Below are 16,195 nucleotides of genomic sequence, written 5' to 3' on the forward strand. Positions count from 1 at the left end.
GCCAAGAAATGACCATACTTCGACAATCTATCAACCACCACCAAAATAACATTCTTCCCATGCGACAACGGTAAGCACTCCACAAAATCGAGCGAAATGTCTTCCCAAATCTTAGCTGGAATTGGCAAAGGTTGCAAAAGTCCAGCAGGAGAAAGTGTAGAGTACTTACTTGTCTGACACGCCAAGCATTTTGCCACATACTTCTGTACATCTCCGCGCATTCCACTCCAATAAAACTGTAACTGAATCCTCTTAAGAGTCTTTAGAACACCTCCATGACCCCCAACCAACCCATCATGACATTCTTGAAAGATCACTGGAATAAATTTTGAATCTGTCGGAATAACCAGTCGACCCTTATAGAGCAAATGATTCTGCACCACGGCATAACCCTTCTTAACTTCCACCCCATTTTTTATCTTCTCAATCAACTCCCGTATATGCTCACACTCATCAATTTCCTTCAACAAATCATGAATCATCAACGGTTTTGGCACTGTTAATGCCAACAGAGTATACAAGGTAGAATCCTGCTGAACATGTTGGATTCTAGAGAGACCATCTGCGGCCTTGTTCTCTACACCAGGCTTATACACTATGTCAAACTCATATCCCAGTAGCTTATGCATCCATTTTTGATATTCCAAGTTAACCTCCCGCTGTTCCAATAAAAACTTTAAGCTCTTTTGGTCAGTCCTTACAACGAACTTGTTCCCCAAGAGATAGTGTTTCCACCTCTGAACAGCCATCACAATCGCCATTAATTCTCGCTCATAGATAGGCTTCAACTGCTCTTTCTCCTTCAAACCATAGCTAAAGAACGCAATTGGCCTCCCATTTTGCATTAATACTGCTCCCAACCCATATCCTGAAGCGTCAGTCTCAATAACAAAAGGTTCCTTGAAATTGGGTAACTGTAGAACCGGTGCCTCTGTCATAGCTCGTTTCAAATGTTCAAAAGCCTTCTGAGCTATTACAGACCACTCAAAGTTATCTTTCTGAAGTAAAATCGTCAAAGGCTTAGCAATCCCCCCATAACCCCGTACAAATTTCCTGTAATATCCCGTCAAACCAAGAAATCCCCTCAAATCTTTCACTGATTTCGGAATTGGCCACCTCTCCATCGCTTCTGTCTTACTCTTATCAGTAGCTACACCTTTTTCAGAAATCACATGCCCCAAATACTCCACTTGTGACTGTCCAAAAGAACACTTCTTTCTGTTCGCAAACAAGCAATGATCTTTCAAAATGCTCAAAACCTCCTTCACATGTTCCGCGTGTTGCTTCAAGTCTCGACTGTATATCAAGATGTCATCGAAAAACACTAATACAAACTTGCGCAGAAGAGGTCTGAAAATCTCGTTCATCAGAGCCTGGAATGTTGCCGGTGCATTTGTCAAGCCAAAAGGCATGACAAGAAACTCATAGTGCCCATCATGCGTACGGAAAGCTGTCTTCTCCACATCCTTTTCAACCATACGTATCTGATGGTAACCAGAGCGCAAATCCAATTTTGTAAACACTGTAGCTCCATGCAATTCATCTAGTAGCTGCTCAATGTACGGTATAGGAAACTTATCTGCTATTGTTGCTCTGTTTAACGCACGATAATCCACACAGAATCTAGAAGACCCGTCTTTCTTTTTGACCAAAAGAACTGGACTTGAATATGGACTGTGACTTGGACGTATAATCCCAGCTTCCAACATTTGAGTCACCAACTTCTCCATTTCTTCTTTCTGCCTGTGTGGATAACGGTACGGTCGCACGCTAATAGGGTTTGTACCATGTTTCAAGTTGATGGCATGCTCCCTATTCCTTATTGGCGGTAGAGTCGTCGGTACCGCAAACACTTCTTCGAACTGAGTTAAAACTTCCTGCAAGATCTCCGGTATATCTTCTTCATTACCCGCTTCCTCCTTGCTATGAATCACTCTCTCCATTTGTAAAGACTTGAAAGAGAACTTGCGGTTATGAATCGTAGGATCCCCATATAATGTTTCCTTCTTGCCTTTATATACGAAAGAAAGCTCGTGTGTCTCCCAATCCACCTGACACTTTCCAAGCGTTCGTAACCACTGCACTCCCAATATAACGTCAACATTACCCAATTCGAGTATCACAAAGTCAGCCTGAAACCCCAAATTCGCAACCTTGAAATCAACATCCCGGCATATACCTACACCACTCACTGTAACGCCCGTGCCCAGCTGCACATCCAAGGTCGTTGTCGTTTGTAACTGCAGGTTAGCTTGTGTGACCACTCTTGGGTTTACAAAGTTATGAGTTGCTCCACTGTCAAGCATCACCACTACCCTCAGCTTCCCAATGGTACCCCACATCTTGGTAGTAGTAGTCGAAGGTAATCCCACAAAAGCATTGAACGACAAAGACATACACTCCGTAACCACACCTTGTTGATTTCCCTCAACTGTGTCAAAGAACTCATCTTCCACCAACTCCACTTCACATCCATCGATCACTGTTAGTGCCTGTAATTGCTTATTAGCACAAACATGACCATAAAAGTGCTTCTCATCACACTTGTAGCACTGACCGTCTCTCTTTCTTCTCGCATATTCCGCAGGAGATAAGTGTAATCTCCCACGTTCTGCTGGCTTCGTTGTCTGACTCTGCGTCTTGTTTTGTGGTTTATCCCCTTCCGGAGCAGCCTCAATCAGCAAGGGTTTTGTTTTCCACGTCAGAGCTGTATTATTGTGCGACGAAGGTTTTGAAGAAAAATTGTGATACTGGTTTCCTCGAGCTGAAGTCTGCCTCACATTCATCATTGTCCTGCACAACAATCCATCCTCCATTTGCAACACTGTTGCAATCATATGTGGTAAGTCACGAGGCTCCTTCATCCTTACAATCTCCTTCATCTCCTGTTTCAATCCTCCAAAGAATATCGCTTCCAACATTTCATCATCCACCCCCACTACTAAAGACGAAATTTCCTCAAAACGTTTAACATAATCAGCAGCTGAACCAGTTTGAGTAATCACCGCCAAACATTGCTTCGGTGTGCTCATCTGTTGATTACCAAACCTTGAAACAATCCTCTTTTTTAACTCCGTCCAACTCTGAAATGGTAACCGTCTATCCTCACCGTTGTACCAGCTCAAAACATCCCCTTCCAAACTCAGAGCAATCAATTCCAGCTTTTGATGTTCTGGATACTGGCCAACTCTGAAAAAATTCTCCATTCTCGCAATCCAACCATAAGGATGTTTACCATCAAATAGAGGCATATCTAACTTCCGTACCAGACTATCGCGATCAGGCATTATCTCTCTTGTTCTCTGATAACCTAACGTTGTATCGCTACCGCTAGGTTCCGAGATCCGTTCGTTTACCTGAATCGGTTGTTTCGAAGGATTTCGATACGGAGTCGGCATATCCTCTTCGGACGGTAATCTCTTGTTAAGCATCTCTACGACAGAGGCGATCATATTGTTCATGGACGCCATCGTCTTCGTCGTCTCTTTCGCATGCTTCTCCGCCTCCGATCTCCACTTCTCCATGGATTCCATGGAATCTGTTAACGAATTCAAGCGATTCACCGTCTCCGCAACGGCCGCACTGAGTTCGCCGAGTGATTGCGCCGTCGTACCGCTTCCGGTCAACATCGCGTCGATCCGATCGTTGTCACCGCACCAATTTGTTATGAACTAACGTATTATTAGCTCACAACACACGCAATACAACTGTATCTCACAGATTCTCTCTCTCAGAATCCACTCTCAATACAATGTATCAATTGGTTCAGAGCTTACAATCGAATAACTAACTCTCTTCCCCTCTTTCCTTATTTATACTTCTTTAACTACTAACTGCAAAGCCTCCTCATGAATCGGAGTCTTTCAATCTTTACCAACTTCTTCTCCTCCTTCTGACGCCCCTTCCTTCTGCGTGCCTTTCACTCTCCTTGTATAAACCCTCCAAGGCATAACAATGTAACGTCAAGCTAGTGATTTAGGTATCTAACTATCTCAATCTTTAAGAACATTAAATAAGGAGATTGTTCCAACACTTGCATCTTGAAACTGCTCGGTTTGAATCATAATCTTGTAATTACTAATTTACCATGGCTTTCTTCCTATAACATCTGTGTACGTAAAACTGATTACAGAGTTGTTTTTGCTTCAGGTCCAAAGACATGGGCTGGCCTTACTTAGGCATATGATCATCAACCCACAAATACGGATCCCAACATAAGTGTCTTCTCCAAAAAAGAATGATGGAATAAAATTATAAACATGAGATGTAGTGAACCTTGGCTATGTATTCATCATACATCTCATCACATATACTCATTAATTAAGCCCACGAATTAAGAGTTGATGAAGAAAAGAAAATGCAAAAAGGAAACTAAACTCCTTTAAACCAACAGAAGATAGTACAAAGTTATGAGGAACATTGGTGCAGAGGATTAGTATCCAAGGGAACAACGGTTTTACTAATCAAAACTAACCCCAACATTTTTTTATAATCTAAAGGAGTTGAATCCCACTCTCATTTCAAGTTACCATATTAGCACAACCAAATGATTCAGCAAACGCAGAGAAGCAGACAGCAGAACCAACCACATTGCAGAAGTTATAATTTGAGTTATGCTTTTGCTCCTCCCTCTTCCTTCTCCTCACGTTATCTGTTCCATTGCTCAATCCTCGCCCTCCTCTCCTTGCTTCCTTCTCTCCCACCACCAGGGATTCCATGTCTCCTCCTAGAACTGTCCCTTTCACTGCCTCCTCTCTCCGACCTCTCACCGCTTCTTTTCCCGCTTCCATGCCAGTAAAACTCCCCATCTCTGTCCCAGTGATTAAACTCCCTGCGACGCGGATCACGAATCACGATCACGCCGGCCATACTCTCTCCTTCCCCTGGGACTTATACTCCTACTCCTACTCCCCCTTCGGTACGACCTCCTCCCAAAGAGTTTCCTCCTCATCTCCCTCGAAACAATCTTCACATGCATAAAGTTACAATACCACCACGTCTACAGTTCTCCTCCTCATACTGCCTACACGTCGCCTCCCTAAAATCCGTCACCGGAGAGAACTCCCCGATAATGGGCCGGCCCAAGTAAGGCCGACCTTGCAAAGCCTGCAACGCTGTCGCAGCCTGAACATTCTCCTTGAACTGACCATACACATTCCCAATCATGTGGTCAACAAGATTATCACAAATGTTAAGACTCTCAATCTCCCCCAAACTTCTTGAGCTCCTCGAATAGATCCTCGAAGAAATCCTCGAAATGCTCTTGGATCTTGCGCGGGTCGAGCGGCTGGCCCTGAGCGTCGACGCCTGGGGTGATCATGTTGGGTCTCTGGTACATGTTGGAGAGGAGGAGGGTTGGGGAGATGGCGGGACGGTTGTGGATGCGAGAGCAGCGGTCACCGTGACGGCACACGCCCATCTTGTTGTAGAAAGGGCAGTTGACTTTGTCCTTCTCGGTACCGTAAAATGCTCGGCCATTGCAGAGTTGATTCCACCCTAATCAACAATAATCAATAATAATCAACAATAATCATCAACAAATAAGGAGGCTACACAAATAAATCTCACACTCTTAGATTAAAAAGATTAGTATGCAAGCGTCTGAAGATATAAAGAAGAGGTTGAGGAACTAAATCGAGAGAAAAGAGACGGATAAATTAAATCGGCCAAAGGAGCTAAAAAACCACAGAGACGGCAGCTAAATCGAAGAATGGGGAAAGAAAGCGTACAGAGTGTTACGGAGAATGAGAGATCTGTGATTAACTGCCGTCGCCGGTGGAAGAATTTGCCGTCTTCGTGTGGCTGATGATCTAGGGTTTGATCTGTCGCGAGCTAAGAGAGAATTTCAAATATTTCAGATCAAGCGAGGAATCGATTGACTCGAACTGGAATATGATTGAAGTTGGATGAAAATATTTAAGAAGATGGGTTCAGAAGGGAAGACGAAGCGGAAACAATAACTTTTTGGAAGAGGGGTCGTCGATGGAATAAAAGAGGATGTGTCATCTGATGTGTCAATTACTTATGTTCTAATTGGCTGATTTAAAATGAGGACGTGGATAGCCTCTCTACTCCTCATATATCCCTTTTAATATAGTATAAATTCTTGAGCACATCTATATAAACCTAAGGCATATTTCATATATTTTAATTATAACACAACATAGTTTTACTAAAGTTATGACGCTATTTAAATATTTGATCAAATAATAAACTGATGGTCACATTTTTTTTTATTTAATAGAGTAAATTACATCTATGCTAATTATAACAAAACTTAATTTTGATAAAACTATCATAAAATATCTGAATGTTAATAGAGTAAATTTCTGCATCTTTGTGGGATTCAAGATAGTTTTTATTTTATGTTTGATATTGTTGTTTTACAATAATTTTTTAATAAGTTTGGAGAGTGTTTTGATAATAGTATCTTCTTTCTTATTTTTCCATAATAAACTTATTATTATTATTAATATTTTATTATTTTTAAAAGCAAAAACCAAAAACTAAAAACCAAAATCTAAAATTACCAATCAAGTTTTTCAAAAAACTAAAATCTACTGCAAAATCAAAAACCAAAAACTAAAAACCAAAAACTAAAAACCAAAAACCAAAAACTAAAAACCAACAAAACAATCATCACCCCAATCAAGTTTTTGGTTTTTGTTTTTGTTTTTGTAAAAACCATTTGAGTTGCCAATCCAGATTTTCAATAAATAGATGCTCTAAAATTTAGGGAAACTAGTTTTTGAAAAGTTTAACCAATTTATGAAGAAAAACCAAAAACCAACTTTTGTGAGCTTTTATGAAAAAAACAAATTTTCATTTTGTTTTGTAGAAACTACTACATTTTAATTCATTAATAATTAATAATTAATATTTTCATAAAAATAAAATTATCATAAAATATTTTGTACATTAGATATCATTTAAATTTAAAATGTGAAATATTTTAATTTGTGTTTCATATTTGTAAATAAAAATATAAAAAAAATTATAAGAACATAATATGTTTTATGGATAAAATGTGTTGTATAATCCTGAAATATAAAAATTGCCATTGAACTTTAAGAAAATATAAATAATTTATGTAAGAAATTTATAATTAGTTTCAAAATTCTATGTACTTAATTTTTGTATAATTTATAATATTTATATAAGAAAAAATATTTCTTTTGAAGTTTTAAAAATTAAATAATTTATATAAGAAAAAATTCTAAGTAGTTTCGAAATTTAATATTTTTATTTTTGCATAATTAATATATATTTTATGATTTATATTTTACTATAATATGTTTTCGTAAAAATGCAATAATTTAAATATGTTATTTTATTTAATTTTAAAATAATAATCACAGTATTTTGATAAATTTTAATTGTAAAATCTAAATATTTATTGCTATTTTGTTGTATTGTTTTAAAGTAATGTATTGATTAATTTTTGAAAATAAAAAAATACAGCAAAACCAAAAACCAAAATCAAAATCTAAAAATCAAAAATCAAAAACTAAAAGCTGAAAACTAAAAACTAAAATTTAAAAACCAAAATCTAAAATCTAAAAACCAAAAACTATAACTAAAAATCACTGAAACAATTATCACCTAAGTAGTTACGATACAGTTAAGCAATGGATCATGATTAATGATTGCAACTTCGCCGGAAATCGGAATCCAACATATTGAATTCATGCATTTGACCAAACCATATAATATATAATCATCTAATGTTTTGGTTAATCTTGATTAGTTATTAACTTACATATTTAATTATGAATCGATAATCATTACTGATATTAGTTTTCATTCATCTAATGTAATCAAACGTCTTCTTCTTTATATAATTCGTTCATGCAAATACCTTCCGTACTCGAGTAAAGAAATAAATGACAATCTTAGAGTATAATACATTTATGTTACAAGTACAATCTTACACTTGAATATTCATAACGTAACAATCAAACCACAAGATGATATAGCAAACTTATTGTATAAAACAAATGATTATTCATTAACCATCATAGATTAAAACCAAACCACACTGTTGTGCTTTCATATTCTTAATCAGTTGATCCTAGAGCAAACCCGACGAATCTCCCCATCTGATCCTGTCTTAACGTCTATAAGACTCATCTTGACCATAGACTTCCCGAACTCTGTTCCAAACCTCAGTGATGGTCGGCGTAAGCCTAATAACCGTTCTATGATGGCTCGAGTCTCGGGGTCCCTCCATAAGACTAGGTCGGATTGGAGAACCACACGGCTTGACCTCACGTTCCTTAGGAACGATGTGTCAAACCTGCCAACACTACCATCGTCTAAGTCGACTCGGGCTGATGCGTCTCCGGTTAGAGGGCATCGATTCTGAACCAATGGTACGAACCTCGGATTGATTGATGGGTCGGGTTGTCCGGTGCCGTTGAAGTTAAAGAACCTGCCTCTTACCAAACCGCAACCAGCAGTTCCTATTGTGTGTCCGCCTAGTCAAACCAAAACTCGTAATATTAGCATTATTAGCTAGTACTGAATGTTTTTATACTCGCTGAATGTAATGAATGTTGGATAATTCCCACATTGGATAATTAGACAAGGAGTGTCTAATATATAAAGAGATGTCCAACTCTAATAGTATGAGGCCTTTTGGGATGGAAACCAAAAGTAAATCCATGCGGGCTTGCCAATTAGGCCCAAAGTGGACAATATCGTACTAATCAGATAATAAAGAGTTGGACATGGGCTGTGCAATCCCAACAATTGGTATCAGAGCCTCAGGTTGGAGACTCGATCTAAGCTTAAGTTGTAGCTTAAGATCCTGGTGCTTGTGAACAAGATATCGCGACGGCAAGATGGCTGACGTGACTAGGGCTCCACGCACGAAGGACTTTGGATCTACATCCATCCAATGTCCGATGTTGTCATCGACAAACTACACAGTTTGGTCGATGAGGATGAAGGTTCTACTACGTGTTCATGAAGTGTGGGACACAATCGAACCCGGTTCAGATGATCAAAAGAAGAACGATGTTGCGATAGCTCTTTTGTTTCAATCTGTTCCAGAGACTTTGATTCTCCAGGTGGGAGAACAAACCGCATCAAAAGAGATCTGGAACGCCATCAAGTCACGACACCCAGGAGCTGATCGTGTAAGGGAGGCGAGACTTCAGACGTTGATGGCAGAGTTTGATAGGTTGAAGATGGATGATGCAGATACGGTCGATGACTTCGCGGGGAAGATATCGGGCCTATCATCCAAAGCAACCTCGTTGGGAGAAAACATAGAAGAATCCAAGATGGTCAAGAAGTTCTTGAAGGGTCTTCCAAGACACAAGTATATCCAGATCGTAGCATCACTTGAGCAAGTCCTAGATCTCAACTCGACGGGGTTTGAAGACATAGTTGGAAGGCTTAAGGCGTACGAGGAGCGTGTAGGAGAAGAAACTCAGAAAGAAGACCAAGGGAAGCTGATGTTTTCGAACAATGAAGAACATAGTCAGAGGGGCTATGAGAATTCTCGTGGTAGAGGAAGAGGAAGGAACGGTAGAGGCAAAGGTCGAGGTAGGTCACACAACCAAAACCGTGCGTCACACACCGAAGATAACAACTCGGAAAAGAATCGCTCAAAACTGATATGTTGGAGATGTGACAAGCCTGGTCACTACGCAACTGTCTGTCCCGAGAAGTCAGAGAAGGATCAAGAAACCAACCTAAACGAGACAGAAGAGGCCGATGCACTCTACGTACACGAGGTGGTGTTTTTGAACGAAGATAAGGTGATTCCGAAGAATCTTGATATCGACAAAGGCAATGCAAGTGTTTGGTATTTGGATAATGGAGCGAGCAATCACATGACAGGGAACAAGGAGTTCTTTTCGAGTTTGAATTTCAACACCAAAGGGAAGGTGAAGTTTGGTGATGGATCGTGTGTTGACATTGTAGGAAAGGGTGTGGTTACCTTTGTGTGCAAGACTGGAGAGAAGAAGGCACTCAAGGATATATACTACACACCCGATCTGAAGCACAATATATTGAGTCTTGGGCAAGCAACAGAGAACGGATGTGAGGTTAACATGAAAGATGTCTTCTTAACGCTCACAGATTCGCATGGAAGGTTGCTAGTTCGTGTGACGAGATCTCTAAACCGTCTCTACAAGACCCCTATGGAGATAAGCTACTCGGAGAGTTTACATGTCAGGGACGTAGATGCTACATGGAGGTGGCATGCTCGACAAGGACATATATGCTATGGAGTGATGAACAACATGGTAAGGAAGGAGATGGTCGTAGGAATGCAGAGTGTAACACACGAAGAAGGCGTGTGTAACACATGTCTCGCAGAGAAACAAAGGAGACACTCATTCCCGAGTGTCACACACGAAGAAGGCGTGTGTAACACATGTTTCGCAGGGAAGCAAATCAGAGATTCATTCCCGACTAAGGCCATGGTTTGTACATCAAAGCCATTAGGATTATTGCTTGGAGATTTGTGTGGAATAAGTGCACCACCAACGCCAGCAGATAATCGTGAGGCATTCTATCGGCTCAAAAGATCTCACACCGATAGAGGAGGAGAGGTTGCCTCAGCTATGTTCAATCTAGGTTGCACCGATAGAGGAGGAGAGGTTGCCTCAGATGTGCTCAATCTAGGATGCACCGATAGAGGAGGAGAGATTGCCTCAGATGAGTTCAACCTATCTTGTGAAGAAGATTGGGTTGAAGCTATGGAAGACGAGTTGGAGTCTATCACAAGAAACAAGATATGGGAGCTTGAAGATAGACCGACTGGTTCTGAGAAGAAAGGAGAAGATGATCGAGTTTGTGTGTTACACAAGACGTTGCATGTGTTACGCCAGGCACCCAGAGCATGGAGTGTAAAACTCGATCAGGTTCTCAAGGAGATGAGATTTGAGAAGTGCACGAAGGAACCATCAGTGTACTGCAAGACTCAAGGAGGAGACGTCTTGATCATAGCCATCTACGTTGATGATCTATTTGTGACAGGAACTTCGCTTAAGGTGATTAGGCAATTCAAGGAGGAGATGTCTAAGAAGTTCGAGATGTCAGATCTAGGTAAGCTAACGTACTACCTTGGCATAGAGGTGATTCAAGGAGCAGACGGAATCAGAATAAAGCAAGAGAGGTATGCTCAAGGAATCCTGTGTGACACAAAGATGGAAGTGTGTAACACGACTCACGTAGGAGTGTGCAACACGACTCACGGAGGAGTGTGTGACACAAAGGTGGAAGCGTGTGACACAACGCACGTACCAATGGAGTCAAGGTTCTCAAAGGATGAAGATGAACCAGAGATAAATCAGTTGGGTGTTGAGCAGAAGGCCGACATCCTTCCCAGAGCTCATGTACGCAAGATGGCGGATGTGACCAGAGTTATCATCGCAGTGAGCTTCAGCCACAAGACTCATCGCAACTTAAGTGAAGAGGTCATGAGAAGGTTATACAAGAACTGGGCCGATTCTAAGAAGAAGCGGTACGGAAGCAAGGAGAGCATCCGGTCTAACCTTGAGAAAGATGTGAATTCAATGGGTGGATTCGCACACCATGGTGTGGTGGAGGATGATTACTTGATGATTAAGTTCAAGCAAATGAGGAGCTTAATCGGAGTTCAAGAAATTGATCTCCCTAATTCAAGTTGGAATTAAGGGGGTGAATGTTGGATAATTCCAAGCTTGTGGAAACTTAACATATTATTAGATGTTTAATATGTTAAGATAAACACAATAAGGAAACCTAGAAATAGGAAAAGGAAGTTTCTATTTAGGTTAGGTTTGTGTTTTCCATATCCCACATGTTAAAGGGAATTGTCTTTCATATAAATATAGGTCTAATGGAGAGGTGTTCCATATGATCTAAGTGAAACATATTGAGAGCTTTAGTTTTGAGTAGTTTCTAAAGCTAATAAGAAAAGTTGTTCTTATAACTCTTTGTGTTTCTAAGAGATCTGAATGAAAACATACCAACAAGAGTTACGAGGTCTATTGTGTTGAGAGTTTTAGCAGCGAAGTCTCGCTTCTGCTTGTCGACGGGGTCGAACGGTCCGGGTAAGATCACGTCTGAGGCTTGCGAGATTCGGCCGTCCAGACGTCCCAATGGCACTCGCCACCCCTGACCACCGGTCTGCATTCGGTTACACAAAATATGTTAGATACTATATGTTTATACGTGCGTGTGACAATTTAAACCAATATAATTAATTTAAATATGTTACCAAAACAACAGCTTCGCGTGCAGCAAGGGTGAGGATATCAGCGCAAGAAACAGTTCTAGGACAAGCAACCTCAAGCCTAGCCTTAGCTTCTTCAATAGCTTCAAACCCTCTCAATGAACGGTTTGGAACGGCGGTTCTCTCGCTAGTATTACCAGCGAGGAGAACTGAGCCATCGCAGCCACGAACAAAGCAATCGTGAAAATGCATACGCAAAATCCCGGGTGCATTAGCCGGGTTGGACCGGACATGTGCTCGAACCACCGAAGCCACGATGGACTCTACGTTTCGGCATCTATTGCCATAATACCCAACACGTGGTCTTCGACCACCACCTCCACGGCTTGAACCACGATTTCCTTGTGCAGTTGCAGCTGCAACCAACACTAAAATCGTTACTAGAATGAATAGTAAGGTATAACTACGACCCATTTTGTATGTTGTTTGGTAATTAATGTATAAGAAAGTATTCGAGCTTTGTTTTTGTTTGTTGTCCGTGTTTGAGTTTGGTGTTAAAGGGTTAGTATTTATAGGCAAAAAAAGTCTTGGTAATAAGAATTGCAACGATCAACTTCGGCACGCGACGCCGAATTTTATGGGAGTTATATTATTATAAGTTGCTATAGTTAATCATGAAATAATAATTAGTTGCATTCTGGTTTTGACGACTCGGTCCATTTAACATATATGTACTATGCATTTTTTGAACAAATATTATGCATTTTTCATTGTTTATGTATCCTTGATATATCGAAGCTATCTTCGCTTTAAGTTATAAATGATTGATAATAGATTCAAAATTTTGATAAAATCATAGTTATAATCCGATCATATGGAGATAAATTGTACGTATAATTATTGCGTTGCGATAATATAGTTTTCGAGTGTTTGGTCAGAACATGGTAATGATAATGAAATTGTACAGGGTATAGTTGACTTTTTAAAATGATTAAATTTATATTCTATAATAGTTTTGAGTTAACTTCTTAATATTGTTTTTGGCTTAGTAATATAGTATACTAGTTTAACATCCGCGCCTTACACGGAATGAAACTTTTATGTAAAAATTAGTTTTATGTATTTTTATTTGTTTAACGTTTTTTACATATTATGAAAAAAATAAAAATATATATATTGAATAATTGACAAACTATTAACTGTTGCATATGTAACTAAATTGACACAAATACACAAATTACAGAAATCACTTTTATTTATTTAAAATCATTTTGTGGTAAATACATTTAACAATTATTTTTTCTATTTTGTATTGTAAGTAAATAAATTTAAAATATTAATATGGATATATAGCATATTTTTAATATGACTATTTATTACATGAAACTTCTTAATTATATAGTTTTGTGATCATTTGTATTTTTTAACAAAATTTTTAAACTATGAATAACAAAACTTTTAGTGTGAGTTTTTTAATATTTTAATAATTTATAATCTGTTTTGAAAATTGAATGAAAATTTTGAAATTAAAATATTAATTTCTCAATACTTGCTCAATGCTAATTTTAAAATTAAAACAATAGTTCTATGAGGAATTAAAAATCTAAAAGTATTCACCGCCATGGAATCTTTCAACTTATCGGAGAAGAAGTGCGTGCATGGGTAGGCTACAAAACGAAGAGAATACGATAATGATGACTTTAATCAGTAGTTAATCACTTCCCATGATTAAAGTAATTAAACGAATACAATCATTATATTATACTGACAGCTGGTTTGCTTATGTGTAAATTTTCTTATGACGAAATTATTTTTTCCTGATGACGATAAAACGCGTGTGACCGTTAAATAACAACTTTTTTTTTTGCTTAACTTTGAAAAACAACTTGTATGCCTGCTTGTGCACCCCAAAAAAACTTGTATATTTAGGGAATGATTAGTAAAGGTTGTAACTTTATATTTTTTATTGTAGAATTTAATCCGTAGATTTATTTGATGTAGTTTTCATTGCTGTAACTTTTTAAAGTACTAAAATTTTGTTCTGAAAATAAAGTTCTATACAGCTATATTTTGATTTTGCAGATATTTTTTTGATGCGAGTTTTTTAAAGAAAAAATAGTTTGATTGGTTGACATATATAACTTTAGACTAAATTTTGACTGTCCAGAGTATCCACAACCACAACCAACCATCCTCTTAGTTTAACTTTTTTTATAATAGAAGTATCTGGTTGGATTTCGATCCAACCGACTAGTACTCTAGAAATTTGTTGACAGACAGATCCGATTATACGTAATGGGAATCATAAATCCATATCATACCTCCACAAAAACGAATAAATCTGAATTTAGTGTCCCAAAATGCTTAACACATTTTCAAACTCGCAATACCACTCGATCCCGCTTGTGTAGTGATGCTTACTTAGTTTAAGTAAGTACAGTATTTAGATCGAAGTAATGGTCTTCAATCAGCTTGAATATTTTTTCTTGATCATAGATTATAATTCTCACGTATAAAACCACATTACACTTTTTCTTTCTTTCTAAAACGTAGTAAATTAACTTAAATTGAATATGAAAATGTCGGTCAATATAATCAGTATTTAAAATCAACCAAACTAACTGCATTTTGTTTTTTGCGGAACTCTGCATTTGTTAAGATATAATAACCAAATAAAAATCTCACTAAAAAACATTTCGAAAATGTTATGAGCCTAGCCGGTATATTGAAAAGGACCAAGTCTATGCCATTAAACATCATTATCTTACTATCCTTTTGACGAAGTATGCATAGTTGTATAGTCGACTTTCTATTACATTCATAAATTCAACACTTATTCCTCTTGAATGTGTTATCAATCAAATATTTTATACAAAGCTTACGAAACTCAGGCAAAAATGGTGTAATTGTTGTAGAATTCTATTTGTACGTAACAGAATCACGAACATATAGTTTTTTTTTGTGTTACAATGAATTTAAATCCATAGATAACTTCTTACTTTTAAAAATATTAGTGATAAACAAGGTCTTTAAAACTATGATAAATGTATGATGTTAATTGGAAAAGGTTATACTAGCCGGTAGAAGAGAGAAAAAGCATATACAACCTTTAGTTGACAAGAGATGCATGTATTTTTTTTAAACGAAGTTGACAAGAGATGTCTTGTTTAATGAAACCACCAAGTGACAACTTCGATGCCATGATATCATTGACTCGCTTTTTCTTTATTATCAAAGTCAACCACTATGTTATTGTTATTCCATTAATCATTTTCCACTAATGATTAGATTCATTTTCGTACAGTGAATTCAAACTGATTCTTTATATCTTTATTGACTTTCACATATTTTCTATTATCTTCTTATAAGTTATATTCAACTCCAGTTTCATTTAAAATTGGAGATAAACAGAAAGTATAAATTTGAAAAGTGTAATGAATCATAATCCGTGCTTCAACTTTAATATATACAGTATAACCTCTATAAATTAATAATGTTGGGACTTTAAAATTTTATTAATCTATAAAGATATTAATTTACAAAAAAATTTATTTAGATTTTTTTATTTTAAGATATATTTATTAGTTAAGAAAAATATTTGATTTTAGTGCATATAAATTAATTTTTATTTTTTGAGATTTGACATCTATATTAATTTTATTATATTATTTGGTGTATATAATATATATTTCCTAGAACTTAAATGTGGTTTTAGATATAATATTACTAAATCTCATCAAAAATTTATTAAGTGTTAAGAAAATATAAAGATAATTTTAGTGTGAATATAAAAAAACGATATAATAATAGTTTCTTACTTATATAAAATATGTATACATATAAATTTTTAATTTACAATTTTAATGGGGCCATATATTTATATAGAATTTTCTATAAAATATTATCTTATTATTTTATCGATTTGTGTCAAATTTTGAACCGGCCCAAGTTGGAATTGTCAAAATTTATTAATTTATAGAGATTATTAAATTATCGAGTATTAATTTATAGATGTTTTAC

General features: G+C 37.2%; 1 protein-coding gene and 1 pseudogene across 1 annotated transcript; both read right to left on the reverse strand.

Moving 5' to 3' along the window:
- Window positions 1-4,361: 4,361 nt before the first annotated feature.
- Window positions 4,362-5,463, reverse strand: LOC103873828 (annotated as a pseudogene).
- A 1,766-nt stretch (window positions 5,464-7,229) lies between these two features.
- LOC103873829 (peroxidase 69) lies at window positions 7,230-15,780 on the reverse strand. Its single transcript, XM_009152232.2, has 3 exons — window positions 12,221-15,780; window positions 11,970-12,129; window positions 7,230-8,477 (listed from the first exon to the last, which is right to left on the reverse strand). The coding sequence occupies exons 1-3, from the start codon at window positions 12,647-12,649 to the stop codon at window positions 8,062-8,064; spliced, it is 1,005 nt and encodes a 334-aa protein (XP_009150480.1). The 5' UTR covers window positions 12,650-15,780; the 3' UTR covers window positions 7,230-8,061.
- Window positions 15,781-16,195: the final 415 nt, after the last annotated feature.

Source organism: Brassica rapa, chromosome A06, assembly GCF_000309985.2.
Source record: "Brassica rapa cultivar Chiifu-401-42 chromosome A06, CAAS_Brap_v3.01, whole genome shotgun sequence".
Classification (NCBI taxonomy): domain Eukaryota; kingdom Viridiplantae; phylum Streptophyta; class Magnoliopsida; order Brassicales; family Brassicaceae; genus Brassica; species Brassica rapa.